This window comes from Panthera tigris, chromosome X (assembly GCF_018350195.1).
Source record: "Panthera tigris isolate Pti1 chromosome X, P.tigris_Pti1_mat1.1, whole genome shotgun sequence".
Lineage (NCBI taxonomy): Eukaryota > Metazoa > Chordata > Mammalia > Carnivora > Felidae > Panthera > Panthera tigris.
This window is the reverse complement of record NC_056677.1, coordinates 16130340-16147787: the sequence shown is the minus strand read 5'-3', so window position 1 is coordinate 16147787 and position 17448 is coordinate 16130340. Positions and strand designations below refer to the sequence as shown.

Sequence of the window (17448 nt, the reverse complement as noted above, 5' to 3'; positions counted from 1 at the left end):
CAGAGTCAGGTAATGCTTGATCCTACCCTAATACCTACTGCACAAGATGTTTGTGAGAAGTAAAGGGGGTAGTGCATGTGAAATTACAAAATAAAGGACTAAACCATATTAGGAGATTGTTTTATTGTTGCCAAAGTTCTGAGAGAGTCCAGCATGATTAAGCTGCCTCACTGTAGCACAGCCTACAAACTTGTGTCTTACAGAGTAAAATGCTGGGCCTGGATATATTTTTTGACCTGTTATAGGAGCTTTTCTTCCTTTTACTATTCATTTTCAAAACCTGCCACATTAGGATACCTAATATTCTTTTTCAGAAATCTTTGAATTCCATATATAGCCAACATTCTGTCTCAGTGTTGAGTTCAAACATTTATATGAAACAAGAATAATAAAAATAATGAATTATTTGTGTACAGCACATTTAGATTCTACTAATAATACTTAGGCAATCAGAAAAATAACATCATGGGCCCAAAAAAAGAAGTAAAAAGAGTCTTTGACAGTCTGAGTTTTGTTTTATTGTAGTTTTTGGCTGTAACATATAGTACATGTCTTGATTAAATAAGGTATACTTAATCTGCTAATCCCGGAGTGAATAAGTAACTAAAATTCTGTGTATACTTGGATGTATTTTCAACCTTTCTCTCCTTTCTGATACTTTCGCTCAGATACACTGAAGCATCCACTGTCTTTAAAAATCTTCTTAACCCAGGGGCGCCTGGATGGCTCGGTTGAGCATCCGACTTCTTCGGCTCAGGTCATGATCTCACAGCTCGTGAGTTCGGGCCCCGTGTCGGGCTCTGTGCTGACAGCTCAGAGCCTGGAGCCCGCTTCAGATTCTGTGTCTCCCTCTCTCTCTGCCCCTAACCCACTTGCATTCTGTCTCTGTCTCTCTCAAAAATAAATAAACATTAAAAAAAATTAAAAATCTTCTTAACCCCAAGACCTTCCACTGTTCATTATGCTAAATAGTACTTTTTTTTTTTCCTGTGTCTAATCCTCTGTCCAAATGGTAAATCTTTTTGGGTTTTGTGTTTTAGAGCTATTCCTTTCTCCACTCTCAGATCTCAAGTAGTCCTAGAAACAGAAAGTATCTTAACATATTTCCAACAGAATAAACTTCAGCATACTGATTCAAATGGCCCTGCTGAGGGTAGAAATCTCTATGTTTGCCTTGGAATATTTTTCAACTCATCTCCCAAAAAGTGTGTGTGTGTGTGTGTGTGTGTGTGTGTGTGTGTGTGTGTGTAACATTGGTTCTACCAAATACAAGCACATGTCAAAGCACAGCAGATTACTCCAATCTGTTTCCAGACTTCTTTACACCCTCTGCACTCACCCCATGAAACTATTAGTTCTAATTATCTCCAGTAGGAAGAATGAAGAGTTGGAAATACTCAGTGCTAATGTCAAGTAGAAGTTAAATTGGTTTATGTAGTGGGCTGCTATTATTCTCTCTTACATTTAAGTTGAAAGTATGTTGTGGGTAGAGCATGTGATTCTTGATCTCAGGGTCATGAGTTCAAGCTCCATGTTGGGCATAAAGCTTCCTTAAAAAAATAATAATTTGAGGATTTCTAATATGATATGTTAAATTTATATTTCTTAACTTTTAGCCGGAGAAAGTATCTCTGACTCTCTTTTCTTTCTTTATATTTGCATCAACAGGAAGAAGGCAGTATCAAAGAAATTGCAATCACACATCATGTAAAGGAAGGACATGAAAAGGCAGATCCTTCCCAATTTGAACTTTTAAAAGTATTGGGGCAGGGATCATTTGGAAAGGTAAGTCATGAGTGTGTGTTTTTAAAAAGTTTTTTGGGGGGAATTCATGTGTATTTCGTACAGATGGGGAATGGAACTATTTTATGAAATACTGATCTCCCTACAAGCAGTGTTTCTGTGTTCTTACATTTCTCACTATCAGTAAGTGTTGGAAAGTGAATAAAGTCATTGAAAAGTACACTGGAAATGTTTGTAAATTGGCAGTATTCACTTCATATTCATTTTATCTTCAAGAACATGTGACCTCTCTAAGGGGCGCCTGGGTGGCTCAGTTGATTGGGCAGCTGACTTTGGTTCAGATCATGATCTCATGGCTCATGAGTTGGAGCCCCACATCTGTGCTCACAGCTCAGAGCCTGGAGCCTGCTTCAGATTGTGTCTCCTCTCTTTGTGCCCCTCCCCTTCTCGTGCACTATCTCTTTCTCTCTCTCTCTCTCTCTCTCTCAAATGTAAATAAACATAAAAATTTTTTTTTAAAAAGAACATGTGACCTCTCTTAATTGCACTTTGCAAATGATTAAAAATCAAAAAATATTCCCTTTGTACACTTTATGATACTCTTTTTGAGTCCTCATGTAGAATTGGAAGGTGCTCTTGCAGATACATTATCACAATATGTCTCAGTTTTCCCTCCAGACTATCCCTAATACCAGTAGAAAGTAGATGAATACTTCTAAGGAATTAGGGTGTGGATTGCCAATATGAGTCATGAAATTTTGGGGACTTACATCTTGTCTTTAAAAGGAATATTGGGGCACCTGGGTGGCTCAGTCAGTTAAGCCGCTGACTTGGGCTCAGATCATGATCTCACGGTTCTTGAGTTTGAGCCTACTGCATGTGCTCGCGCGCTCTCTCTCTCTCTCTCTCTCTCTCTCAAAAATAAATAAATATTTTTTAAAAATTTTAAATATAAAAATAAAATAAATTTAAAATGAATACAAAGGTTGCATTGTATTCAGTGATGTCCAGGTTTGTCTTTACTATCAAAAAATGTTTCCCAAACCCACCAACTAAAATTGTTCCGCAAAATGCAATATCTTCATTTTTCTGCTAATCCGTTTCTCAGTGATAGGAAAATTCTGAGATTGCATTCAACTTGCACATTGCAGTGCTTCCTTACCACCTCCCTGTGAGGAGACATTTGAAGATAATGTGCTTTGCAAACTTCAAAACAATACTTGAGCTTCCTTGTGTATTTTAGAGGGACTCTTTAGCAATTCTTGGTTAATATAGGTAATTTACTACAGCTTTTAACCTCTTTCAACCCCCCCCCCCCCAAAGTGATGCTTTTAATTCACATATAGGTTAAGTAGGCAGCATAACGTAATGGTTGCAGGTTTGGGCCCTATAGGTCAGTCAGACTTGGATCTGATTTTTTTTCCTTCTGCTCAACTTGCTTCATGTTCTTGAGCAAGTTATTTAACCTCTTCGAGCCTCATTTTCCTCCCAGTCAGTCATTAAGTATTGAAATTCCTCAAGGTTCCATTCTAGCTTCCTTCTCCTCACTCTACACTCCCTACTAATTATTTTCTCTATACCCAGTATCTTAATTATAACCCATATACAGCTGTCTTAACAGATTTCTATCTCCAATCTAGATCATGCCTCTAAGCTCTGAACTCTGGACAGCTGCATATTTTTTTCTCTTAACGTGTCTCCAAGGCAGTTTAAACTCAACATGTCTAAGACAAAACTCATGATTTTTCCCCTGCCCCCCCAAACCTGCCCTGTTTCATTTTTCTCTGTAGCTATGAATGGTATCCAGTTAAGCCAAAAACTAGGGAGTCATTTTTGACATATCCTTCTACTGCCTACCCTTTCCTCTTGCCACCCCCCCCCCCACCAATCTAATCTGTCAGTAAGTCCTATTCATTTAGTAATGATTTCTCAAATCTTGTCTGTCCTGTTCTTCTCCACTGCCACTCCTCAAGTCTATGGAACCACCATTTCTCCCTGGCCTATTGAAGGAGGCTCCTAACTGGGGCTTCCCAAATTTATTCTTTTCTCAAGCCACTATTTACATAACAGCCAACAAGAGCTAATCTTATACTTTAGTAGCCTCCCTTTGTCTTTAGGATAAAGACATATTCTTAAGAAATCTGAAGAGGCCCTTTTTGTGGCGCCTAGCTACCTCAGCAGCATCACTTTATGTATTTTTCACTACCTGTGTTCTGGCCACACTGTCCACCTTTTTCAGTCCTTATGCACCAGGCTCCATCCCACTAGAAAGCCTTTGCACATGCACTTCCCTCTGCATGCAACACTCCGCTCCACTCCCACCCCCTCCTCATCTTGTTAACTCCTCTCATGCTTATGATCTCAAAGAGGTCTTCTCTGCCATTCTGACTAGGTCATATTCCTCTATTTTACCCTGTCAGAACATTTTATACCTCATCTTCACAGCACTCACCACAATTGCAGCTTTTCATTTGTGTAGTTGTTTATTGGCTGTCTCTTATATATTCATTCCATGAGTGCAGGGGACATGTTTTGTAACATGTCTCAGCATTGAGCTGGCAACACAGTACCTATCATATAATTCTGGAAAGAAGCAATGAGTAAATAATAGTCCTGACCTCATAGGTTAGTCGTGAGAATTAAATGATACAAGGCCACGCACATAATATCTGCTGTGGAGTTGTATTATCCTGCAATGCATTACAGATAAACCCAAATAGATGGGTTCCTTTCTATACTATATTAGATTTTCAAGGAATAGAGTATTTAAGTTGCCAGAAGTTAGCATGCATCTCCCTTTATTTCTTTAAAAGTAATTTAAATACCTTACTATAAATAGCAAACATTAAAAATACAGCGTCTCCTTTCTTACTCATCCAAAAAAGTCAGCGTAAGCCAAGGAAACAGGAATGACCTGTCAGAGCTTAGAATAGCTTCATGGGGGAGTTCGAAAGGTCACAAATGCTCTGGTGGGGGAAGATCCGATGGCATCTGGGACTGCTGCTGCTTCTGCTACATTGACTGGTAACCTGCCAGAGGGAACATTAATAGTGCCCTAAGCAGGAGCACAGAACTGGGTGGCTGGCCTGGTTCTCGTTCCAATACATCCACTGGTTCTCGTTCCAATACATCCACTGTGACACTAGTCAAATTATTTAACCTCGCTAAGCCCTAGCTTGGACAGTTATAAATAGGCATTGCTCAGTCCTCCTGCCTCCCAAAATTATCATGATGATGTATTACAAATGCTTGTGAAGGTCCTTTGCAAACTGACATGTGCTGAAAGTATTAAGGTAATCTTTTTTTTTAAATGATTTTGAGAGAAAGAGAGCGTAGGGGAGAGGCAGAGAGAGAGGGACATAGATAATCTGAAGTGGACTCTGCTCTGACAGCAGAGAACGTGATGTGGTTCTTAAACTCATGAACCATGAGCTCATGACCTGAGCTGAAGTCGGATGCCTATCCAACTGAGCCACCCAGGCAGCCGATGTGGTAAAGTACTTTCAAAGAAGGGTGAAGAAAGTTTGCAATCCACAGGGAGAATTTTTCTTGTACAATGGCACAAAGAAGCTTGGTTAGGGAATCTTAAGAATAAATATTAGAAAAATCCTAATTATCTCCACCTAATTAAAATTTATTTCTGTTCAAAAATACTAATAATCTTTGCTTACCTTTAGCATTTGAATGTCATTCCATCTTAGGAACCTGATTAAGAATGCTTTTTTTCTCCCTAGTTTGGCTCCGTGCTAACTGGCTACAAGGAGCTAAAGAGTGGAGCATCACAGAGGGGGATAGGATGGGGGGTTTGGTTTGGGGAGAGGAACCTCCAATGCATCAGGGTTTCTGTGCAAGTTGTAGTGCTCTTTACTAGGCTTGAGGTCATTGCCAATCACCTTTAGCACAATTTCTCAAAGTGAGGAACTCTGCCTTGCCCTAGAATCAGTTGAATGTAGTATTTTTTTTTAATTTTGCGCTAATAACCTGGCATGCTAGTGCATATAATTGAGAGCCGACCTTAAAGTTAATTGTTGAATATAATTGCTTCTTTTCCCATCTGTGGCAGCTCAATAACACTGCAGGAAAGAACAGGTAGAAAAAAGAGTTGAAATTCAGGTCCATTTAGCAAGTATGTGTAAAGATTTCATGAAAAAGATCATCAATCACTATGTGGTACACCTGAAATTATTATTACCCTGTATGTTAACTAACTGGAATTTTTTAATGTTTATTTAATTTTTTTGAGAGAGAGAGAGCTCGCGACTGGGGGAGAGGCAGAGAGAGAGGGAGACAGAGAATCTGAACCAGGCTCTGCACTAACAGCTCAAAGCCTGACATGGGGCTTGAACCCACGAACCATGAAATCATGACATGAGCCAGTGTCAGGCACTCAAGTGACTGAGCCACCCAGGTGCCCATTTTATTTAAATGGAATTTAAATAAAAACTTTTTAAAAAAAGATCACAAGCCTAATGATCAAAATGAATAGAAGAGATTTATAGGTAGTCTTGTATTAGCCATGTTATATAGCACGACCATGAATTATTTACAGCAGACTTTATTCATTTTGCATAAATTTCACACTGTATTTTGAAAGGAGCTAAAAATATTTGGAAAGTCAAGAAGCTCAGTAACATACCTAGGAACTGTGTTTTGCATATTTAGATATATGTGATAATTTGATTTTTGAAAGGTGGGGTTCTGGCTTAAGTCACATTAAATATTTGTGAATACAAGAAACAAATATAGAGAACAAACTGAGGATGGACGATGGGGTGGGAAGAGGGAAAATGGGTGATAAGCATTGAGGAGGGCACTTGTTAGGATGAGCACTGGGTGTTGTATGTAAGCCAATTTGACAATTTTATTTTTAAAAAAGAACTTAAAACTAGAATATTAAATAAATAACAGTCAACGGGGTGCATGGGTGGCTCAGTCGGTTAAGCGCCGACTTTGGCTCAGGTCATGATCTCACATTTCATGAGTTCGAGCACGGCATCAGGCTCTGTGCTGACAGCTCAGAGCCTGGAGCCTCTTCAGATTCTGTGTCTCCCTCTCTCTCTCTGCTCCTCCCCTGCTCACACTCTGTCTCTCTCTCTCTCAAAAATAAATAAAGATAAATAATCAAAATTTAAAAAAATATTTGTGAATAACCTTCTTCAGTGTAACTGTTTTAAGTTGTTCTGCCCAGCAATGAGAAATTTATGTGTAGTTTTCATACAAAGACCAATCATCAATGAATAATTGTATCAACAGAAAATTGTGGTCAAGGGGAACTCCTGTGTGACAATTTTTATGGAATCAGAAGAATTTTTGTTTTGTTAAAAGCAGAGCAATGACCACCTGTGTTATACTTTAAACAAGTTAGACTTTTATCTAATTATGACATAGCTTAAAAATTTTTATTTGTGTCTTATATGTGACATGCTTTTCGAGAATTGGCAAACAACAAAAAGAAAGAAAACACTGTGTTCACTTATGTTGACACCTCAAGTTATAGCCAGCTGTTACAACTCATTGTACTTATAATTGATACATAAGGGAAATTGGCCTCTACAGTGTATTAGAATCTTTCTAATAAACTGTATTATAGAAAGGGTCTCATTTTTAACAGTGGTGTCGTTTGTGATACTTTGTCAAACTTTCTTTCTCTCATTTAAATACAGGTTTTCTTAGTCAAAAAAATCTCAGGCTCTGATGCTAGACAGCTTTATGCCATGAAAGTATTGAAGAAGGCCACCTTGAAAGGTAAGTGCTGCGACTATTTATAACGTTTGTGTAGTGTAAACAGACTGAAAGGTCTCAGTAGATCTCCAGTGACTCCTAGGCCAGTTACTTACATTCTGAATCTGTTCCTATTACTGTCTTTAAATTTAGACTTTCTTTTAGTGAATTTTTTCTACTGGGCTAGGAATCATGGCTAGTGAGAATGGGAGTTGCCATATTATAAAAGAAGTATCGTAAATTCGTCTTGGGCTTATGCAAGTAGAAGTTGAGAAGATTCAAACTGGGTTTGATTCATCTTCAAATTAATGTCATTATTTTAATGTTTTGAAAACGTACTGATTTACTGGATGCAAAATACTGTTTATTTTAAGGACTTTATCATCTTGGTCTCCAAGTAAATTTTTATACTAAGCCTCAGATTTTGAACAATCTAATGTAGGATTTGACTGTTACAGGTAAATAGTCATTTAGAGGAAATTATACATAGTTTTTAAAATATTTACATCTTCCTTTTATGTAGCAGTATTGGTTATTTTACCACATAACCTCTAGTTGTTTTTGTATTGATTCCCAACATCATTTTTTTCTTCTTCAATTTACATGTAATTTTAAAGATTTTAGAATATTCTGAAAGGAATATCTGTGATGATCATTTATTATTTCTGATGTTATTCTTCCAAGCTAGTCACCCACTCTGGATATCATTATTCTAAGAAATTCCACATTTTTCTATAAACATCCTTTGGTTCCTTTCTCTTGCTCCCTTCCTGAATGTATTTTCTTTCCTATCCAGTCTCTACTCCTGGAACACTACTTAATTGATTCTTGCTAGGACCAGGAAATTAAATTTTATCCTCAGTGCCCTCCTTTATATCAGTACTTCTATAACTTTATGCTTAGGAATTCCATGTTATAAAACTGCATAGGTAGAGGGGCGCCTGGGTGGCTCAGTTGGTTAAGTGTCCGGCTCTTGATTTCAACTGAGGTCATGATCTCACAGTTTGTGAGATCAAGCCCTGTGTTGGGCTCCACGCTGTCAGCGTGGGATTCTCTCTCTGCCCCTTTCCCACTCATTCATTCCCCCCCTTTCTCAAAATTAATTTTTAAAAAACTCCATAGGTGGAACTTACATAAGAGAGTTCATTCACAAAAACAACAAAAGTAGGTTTCAAATGTTTAACAGGATCTGTGTAGTGCATAACATACATAAACTATGAAACTGAAAAATCTAAAAGATATCAGGAAGGAAAATAAATGCCCAATTCCTTTTACAGAAGGCCAACTGTTGTTAAGAATCCCAGTATTCATCTAGCCATCCATCCAATTAGCTCCATATCCTCAAGATTCCAATTGAATTTTCTTTTAAATATTTAAAATTTCATTTGAGGGGCGCCTGGGTGGCTCAGTCAGTTAAGCGTCTGACTTTGGCTCATGATATCACGGTCATGATCTCACGGTCCGTGGGTTCGAGCCCCGCGTCGAGCTGTGTTGACAGCTCAGAGCCTGGAGCCTGCTTCGGATTCTGTGTCTCCCTCTCTCTCTGACCCTCCCCCGTCCATGCTTTGTCTCTCTCTATCTCAAAAGTAAATAAACATTAAAAAAAATTTGTTTTAATTTCATTTGAAACAAAGCATACACCTCAAAAAATATTTGAAAAAAGAAGAATGGGAAAGGAATAAGCTCTCTCAGGTTTAAAGCTTATTTAAAACAGTAATAATTCACTATGTTATTGGGGGGAATAATATAGGCATACAAATCAGAATAAAACATCACAAAGGTATTACATATTTAAAAAAAGGGAAAAAAAATAAAAAATAAAAAAAGGAAAGTGGCATATTTTATGCCCTCAGTAAACACTGATTGAATGTGAATTGGAATGAAAAAAAGTATTACATATTAAATTTTAATGTATTTATAAAAATATTGAATACTTGCTGTGCTGTATGACAAACCAGGTATACAGAACATTGAGAAATAATGATTTCATAAGTTTTGTTCGAAATATTCCTGAGCAACCTGGAAAAAAATTAGTCTTCTCTTAAACTCTATGCCATAAAAAATATAACAATCTAACTGAACAGTCTAAGTGGATTTTACAAATTAACACATCTAAGAAACTTGTGAAGGGATATTGAGCAAATTACAAATCTCAAATAAATTGACACTTCAAAAATTTTAGTTTTTCATAAAATGAAAAGTAGTATAAATAGGAAATCATGAAATTATTCACTTCAAATATTACAAAATAATAATATAAAGAATCAGTAAAGGACCCCTACAGCCAAATCTAGGACAATTTGAACATTGCAACAATTCATGATAGTGATAGTATAAAATCCATGAATTGATCCATATATTAAGTAATATGGAGAAAGGGAAGGCTCTTCCTTATAGTAGAATTCCAACTAATAAATGTAAAAGTAACAATTAATAGGAGTTCCTAAAAGGTAACATTACAACCTCTACCTAAAGGATTTCAGGATAAGTTTTATGCAGGGGGATAAAATAATCTTTGGAAAAATGTTCATTTTGCTAATAAAGAAATACATGTAAAAAATTGGATATTGGGTTCCCTGGGTGGCTCAGTCGGTTAAGTGTCTCACTTCGGTTCAGGTCGTGATCTCACGGTGCGTAGGTTTGGGCTCCCCAGTCGGTCTCAGTGCTGACAGCTCAGAGCCTGGAGCCTGCTTCGGATTCTGTGTCTTCCTCTCTCTCTGCCCCTCTCCCATTCACCCTCTGTTTCTCTCTGTCTCTCAAAAATGAATAAATGTTAAAAAAAATTTTTTTAATGAGTTATTTTATATGATGGCAACATAAATTGGAAAGTGGTTTTGCAGTAAATACAAAGAGCCATTATTGCTGCTAAATTAACCTCAGGAAATAATCTCAAAGAAAGAATTCATGTACTTGACAGTTCTCACAGCAACATTAATTTATAATGTTGATAATTTAGAAATCACACAAACATTGAAAAATGGAGGAATATTTTAATATAGCATATAATTTAATAGAATATTACTTAAAGGAAATATTTCAAATATAATCCCCAAAATGAACTTAACGAAAATATGAAAGTAAACAATTGTAACAAATTTGGCTACCACAAGTATGTAAAATTATACGGATATGAGCTATAGAAGAAACCATAGAAAAGTGAAAATATCTGAAAATATTGGAATTGTAAACTGTCAGATAATTTTTAATGTATTCTTAAACTCAATTTTTATTTTTATCAAAGTAATTTATATATAGAATCTTATAAAATAGCAGAGCTTTACCAACCCCTCCCATCCAGTTGTTGACCCTCAGAGACAGTGACTTTCGTCTGTCTACTCAACTGCTGCTTCTGCCATTTACCTCCACATTCAGTATTCTTTATTGCAATTCTTTGTTTTCATTTGGTGATATTATAATTTATTGACTTCGTAACATGGAAGATTAGGATTTAGTTCTCTCATACTATCACCCACACACAATTCCCCATTTCATGTCTTCCCAGTAATGTTTTCATTATTGCAGGTTTATAAAAACTTCTTGGAGTACCTGCATGGTTCAGTCAATTAAGTGTATGACTCTTGGTTTCTGCTTTGGTCTTGATCTCATGGGAGTTTGAACACCACGTCAGGCTTTGCATTGACTGCGGGGAGCCTGCTTGGGATCTTCTCTCTCCCTCTCTTTCTGTCCCTCCGCCCCCCCCCCCTCAAAAATAAACAACTAAATTTACATAAATATATACATACATACATACGTACGTATGTACATACGTACGTACATACTGTTCCTCAGAGCCAAATAGTATAGTGGAGTCACTTTTCCTTCACATCTTTGCTGTATTAGATCTCATTTTCTAAATTCTGTTTCTACCTTTTTCTCAGTTTACTTTCCAGTCTGGGTGCAACATATCTTCTAGTAGCTACCTCAGAAAGGGTGAATGGATTCTAATTTTTCTGTGACCTTGAATGTCTTAAAATGTCTTTATTCTGCCCCTCGCTTAATTTATAATTTGGCTGAGTGTAAAATTCTAGGTGAGAAATAATTTTCCCTCCGATATTTGAAGGCATTGTTTCCATTGTCTTCCAGTTTCCTGTGTTGCAGTTATGAAGTTTATTGCAATTCTGACTTCAGTCCTTTGTGCATAAGCAGCTTTTCCTCTTTGGAAGTCTTTAGAATCACTCTATACTTTATCCCTGGTGTTCTGGAACTTGTACAGTGGTATTTCTTTAGTGTGGACTTTTAAAATTCATCATACCAGGTATGGGGTGGCCTCTTCCATTCTAGAAACTCATTTCTTCAGTTTTGGCAGAGTGTTTTGTCATTACTTCCCTATTTTGTAACAGCTTCTCTTTGAATATGTTGGACCTCCTGGATCATTTCTTAATTTTGTTTTTCCCTCCTGTTTTCCAGTTTTGTCCTTTTCCCCCTATATCCTAGGAAATATTATCAACTGTCTTTCAACCTTTCTATTGACCTTTTTGTTTCTACCATCATTTTTGTTTGTTTGTTTGAGAGAGAGAGAGAGGGAATGGGGGAGAGGGAGAGAGAGAATTCCAAGCAGGCTACACACTGTCAGTGCAGAGCCTGATGTGGGGCTCGATTCCACGAACCATGAGATCATGGCCTGAGGTGAAATAAAGAGTTGGATGCTTAACCAACCGAGCAACCCAAGTGCCCCTCTACCACCGTTTTTAATTTCCTAGATTTTCCTTGTTCTCTATTCCATTTTTTAAAACTTTTTCTTACAGAAAGTGTCAGGGCGCCTGGGTGGCTCAGTCGGTTAAGCATCTGACTTCGGCTCAGGTCATGATCTCACGGTTTGTGATTTCAAGCCCCAGGTCGGCCTCTGTGCTTACAGCTCAGAGCCTGGAGCCTGCTTCAGATTCTGTGTCTCCCTCTCTCTCTGCTCCTCCCCTACTCGCTCACTGTCTCTGTCTCTCTCTCTCAAAAATAAATAAACATTAAAAAATTTTTTTAAAAGAAAGAAAGTGTCAAACATTTAGAGAAAGAAACTAAAGAATTGGGCACCTTGGGTGGCTCCGTTGGTTAAGCATCCGAGTTCAACTCAGGTCATGATCTCACAGTTCGTGAGTTCGAGCCCCGTGTTGGTCTGTCAGCACACAGCCTGCTTCAGATCCTCTCTCCCCTTCTCTCTGCCTTTCTCCCACTCATTCTCTCTCTCTTTCTGTCTCTCTCACACTCTCTCTCTCTCTCTCAAAAATAAATAAACATTAAAAAAATTTAAAAGAAGAAAGAAACCAAAGAATATAGAGAACACCCATATACCCTCCTTGCTGCTTCAGCATTTCCCAGTTCACGGTCAATTTTTTTTTTTTTTTTTTTTTTTGCATCTGTGTTCTTCCCCTTCCCCCTCTTTTGATACTTTGGAGCACATCCCAGACATTGTACAATTTTTTCCATAAATATTTTAGTATGTATCTCTAAAAGATAAAAACTCTTAAAAGAAATGATACAACTCTAACATTATACCTAAAAAACTAATATACAGATATCCAGTCAGTATTCACATTTCCAATTATGCCTATTGTTATGATTCATTTTCTTTTTGCAGTATATTTGAATCGGGATCTATATAAAATCTGTATTTTGTAGTTGGTCGATAATCTCTTTTAAGTCTTTTAATCTGTGAGTTCTTCTACACTTTTTTTCTTTGTAGTTTATTGAAGATAATGGTTCCTTTCCCCCTTTCCCTTTTAAAGCTTCTTTTTCATGGGTGCCATATGGTTTTTGCTCTCTTGGTGGATATAAATGACAAGGGTGATTTTTAAGTTTTCTTGTGTTCTTTACATTGTCTCTGTTTCACCATATTCCTTTTTCTTTCTATTTATTTTGAGAGCTGTTTTTCATCTTTAGAGCCTTTCCTCAAATGCCTATGGGTCCTTTGCTAACTTTTTCTCATTTAAGAGTGAAGTACCAAATAACCAATTGGAAAGGGTTCTTTGGCAAGAATTTGCTTATTTTTCCTTGGCTTCATTCCCTTAGTCTTAGCTTTTAGCTTTCTCTTACCTACTGTATAAGTTACCACTTAGTCATCTTCTGCTCTTGCTTCCTCTCCTGTTCTTTGTCCTTACGAGTTTATGCATAATTGTTCCATTAATGTAATTTCACTGGGGGTTTGTAAGAAAGTAGAAAGTAAAACATCTATATTTAAGCAGAAGTCTCTTTGTTTCCATTTCAGAGTTCCTATTAATTCAATAAGTGGAGTCAAATAGAAGTCAGTAGTGTGAGGTTGAGTTTGTGGGGACTTCTGTCCTAACACAGTAGTCTGTGGGCCTAAAAGTTTTGTAAACCATTGCTTAAACAGTTTCTTAATATATAATCCTGGAAACATAAACACCATTTCTTCTTGTTCACTCTCATGTTCAAGTCAAGGAGGATTTAAAACCTAATAACTACTATATGAGAAAAATTATTTCAGAGGAATGTAGTTGCTTTGCCGGCATGAGTCATTATTAACAAATTCTATTTCAGGGTTTAGAGTTTACCAATATAAAACATGCCTTCTTCTAAAGCAGTATATCCTCCTCAGAACTCCTGATTGTAGGACGATTTATATTTGTCAATAGGTCTTTACATAAGTAAAAGAAACCAGATTAGAATTATTAAACAGTCCTACCTCAGACAAAATGAAGGAATCCTTTAGTGACAATATCTCACTGCTCATTTTCAACTAAACAAGGTCTCATCAGTGTTACATGTAAGGAAACCACCTCACAAGATAATCATAATTGAAAATCATCTTGTTCTAGCATTTCATTTTATTTTATTTTTTTTAAGTTTATTTATTTTGAGAGAAAGAGAGAACAGAGGAGGAGCAGAGAGAGGGGGGGGGAGAGAGAGAGAGTCCCAAGCAGGCTCCACACTGACAGTGCAGACCCCAACACAGGGCTCAAACTCATGAACTGTGAGATCATGACCTGAGCCGAAACCAAGAGTTGGATGCTTACCCAACTGAGCCACTCAGGGGTCCCTCTAGCCTCTCATTTTATAGAGAAGGAAGCAGGAAGTCCCCAAGCAGTGTAAGGATTTGACTAAGGTAATTCAGTTACTTGTTAGCAGAGCCACTAAAAACTGTAGCTCTTGACTCCCAAATGATTGTTCTTTTCATTGTGGTAGAATAATAGAAGAGAGATATACAGTAAGTATGTTGGTGGATGTATTTGCTGCTTACTGAACAAAGAGGTGAGTTTTAAATGATAAGATTTGTAATGTTTGTATAATTATTGAAAGAGGTAGGAATTTGGAATCTACCTTTTAAGGTAATAGGAACTGAATCCAAGATCATATGGGTAGCAGTAGAAAAAACACAGATGTGGGCTAGACTGGAGCAGAATTATTAGCAGTCCTAGGTGATGAACCTCATTCACATAAATAATAGAAGACACCAGAGTTGTTGTGATAGGACAGGATAATGAAATAAGAGATTGATACTGAATTTGATACACCAGCTGGACAAGTCATTTAAAAGACAAAGCTTTATAGGTATCAAGAGTAATTAGTTTCTATACTTGGTTTGCCCATTTCCAGTCACTGGCACCAAAATCTCCCAGTTAGAAGTGGAAAACTGGTAGAATGGAAAACATAGGATTTTGTGTTAGCTTCTTTGTTTATTTTTTCCAGAGGTCTTATTTCTGTGTTTTAAATATCTGTAGTCACTTTAAATTGAAAAAAAAAAAAAAGTCAACTCATCTTTCTGTCCCTTCTTTCCCCCCACAAAGGATTCTCTTTCCCATTCTTTCTGCTTAATATCTGACACAACCATTCAGTCATTCTGGCCTGAAAAATAAAAGTTATTTATGATTTATCCTTCTTATGCAACAGAAAAAAATTAAAATTTTAATGAATGATTATTTTCACCTCTCAAATCCCTTGAGCTGCCAACACAGAATACTTACCAGAATGTATTCAATTTTTTTTTTTTTTTGCTCATCTGTCATTCCCACCAGATTATGAGCTTCTTGAAGATGATTTTATTTGTATTTGTATCTCCCAGTGCCTGACACACAAAATTTACTCAGGAAATGTTTGGTTGGTAAAAGAGAGCTTTGCCTACAGGATCAAACATAAATTTATCGTGCCATTCCGAATTATCAAGAATCTGGGTCTTCCCAATTTCACCTCCCCAATTTCCATACTGATTGGGTTGCTTTCTTTTCTTCATGCATGCCTCCATGTTCTCACTTGCACTGGTACTCCATACCTGGACTTTTCTTCTTTAGGCCTGATCCTTCCCACCCGTCTACGTTCCACTCTAAAAGTTCCTAAATCCACCTCTTCCCTCTAGCTTTCCCATGCAAGTAAAACTCATCTCTCCCTTCTCTGAATTCCTGTACTCCTTATTCCCGGTAATAAGTCATTTTATCCCTTTACCGTATTCATGGTGCGATAGCTACCATTTAATTTAGTACCTCCTATGTACCAGGCTCTGGGATGTACAAACCTTATCTCAAATGGTCACACAGCCCCCAAAGGTACAGTGGTGTTATCCCTGTTTTATCCATGAGAGATAACTGAGACTCAGAGTTTAAGTAGGTAACTTGCTCAGTATTACACAGATCTAAATCGAGATATTTTTTGTAACTCCAGAAAGCCTTCGCCCTTTCAGCTGCACTACATTATTTCTTCTCCCTCTCCTTCTCTTCCTTAACTAAAAATAGACCTTTTTCGGTATATTCATTCATCCTTCACCATGTCTGCCACATTTTATAGATGCTTAATGAATGCTTATTTGGTTGATAAGGTTGGTAGGGGTAGTGAAACCTATTCCGTTTTTGTGTGTATGTTTTAGTATTTCATTGGGATGCCTTGTTTTTCAAAAGTTAATCCTTTTTGGCCATTTTCATAACTTTGATTAAAATGTTTGTAAATTTGATCTTAAAGCCAACGTTTGACTCAACATCTGATATGTTGTTATCTGTATTTTTTTTAAGTTAAAGCACAGATTTTTAAATACAAACAATTTCTTCTGGTTGTGTAATTTAGTAAACAATATATTAATTTTAAAACTTAAAGAGTCATAGTTTTATTTGTATGTATAAATAGCTTTATTGGCATATATAAAAATGTAGATTCACATTTTAGCAAAATTTTACTTAAAATAGGCCCCAAAGAGATTTTGTCTTAAGGATTGTCTCTGAAAGCTATTGTAGTATAGCCATATGTGCAATATTTTGTAGTTCGAGACCGTGTTCGGACAAAAATGGAGCGTGATATCTTGGTAGAAGTTAATCATCCTTTTATTGTCAAGTTGCATTATGGTAAGTTGTGAACCACCTGCAGCCTCATTCCTCCACCTAATGCCTCACTCCCTGAGTGCATTCAGATGTATTAATGTATATATTTGCTTGTGTAGATTTATATGTGTTTAATAGATAAATAAAGTCATGGAAATTAAGCCATTACTTCTTAAACTTTAGAAGCTTTTATTGCATTTATACTTATGTTTCTGAGTGGTAGCCATAGGAATAGGTAATAATCATTGTTTTTTATTATAATAATTAATAACAGTGTATCAGCATTTTGTAGTCCATATGTGTTAGCCCAGCCCAACTTCTCTTAAAAGGAAGAAAAAATCCCTAATGTCACATCCTGAAGCTTTTATCACCTTTCTTTTCCCCAAAGGTATATGTGCTTTTTCTCAGTGGGTAAAGTTGTGATGATTCTTATTATGTGTGATTAAAGCTAACCAACCCACATTTTTTCTGCACTTAAGTGACATGTTTTTTTGTTGTTGTTTCATGGTAAAGTGACCATGTTGGGAATTTTTCTTATTAATCACATGTTTTAAAACTATTATATTCCTGAGAGACTATTGCCTGAAGAAAATGTAACAAATGTTCTAGTGGTTCCATAATAAGAAACACTACGTTTAACATTTCCGCATGGAAACTAGGAAAATCATTGGTTATCTTCTAAATAAAAATCTCTTTAGATCTGTGATATAATCATTAATTTGCTTAAAAATGA

At 36.7% G+C, this 17448-nt stretch overlaps 1 protein-coding gene across 14 annotated transcripts in view; it reads left to right on the top strand.

Moving 5' to 3' along the window:
• Positions 1-17448, top strand: part of RPS6KA3 (ribosomal protein S6 kinase A3) — a 156521-nt gene that overhangs the window by 95978 nt on the left and 43095 nt on the right. For 13 of the 14 annotated variants that reach the window (XM_042974978.1, XM_042974977.1, XM_042974982.1 and 10 more), the window contains 3 exons: positions 1669-1785; positions 7407-7488; positions 16659-16739. In XM_042974978.1, the coding sequence (XP_042830912.1) occupies positions 1669-1785; positions 7407-7488; positions 16659-16739 (280 nt within the window). The remainder of the gene's footprint in view (positions 1-1668; positions 1786-7406; positions 7489-16658; positions 16740-17448) is intronic. The other variant, XM_042974972.1, reaches the window with a different exon arrangement.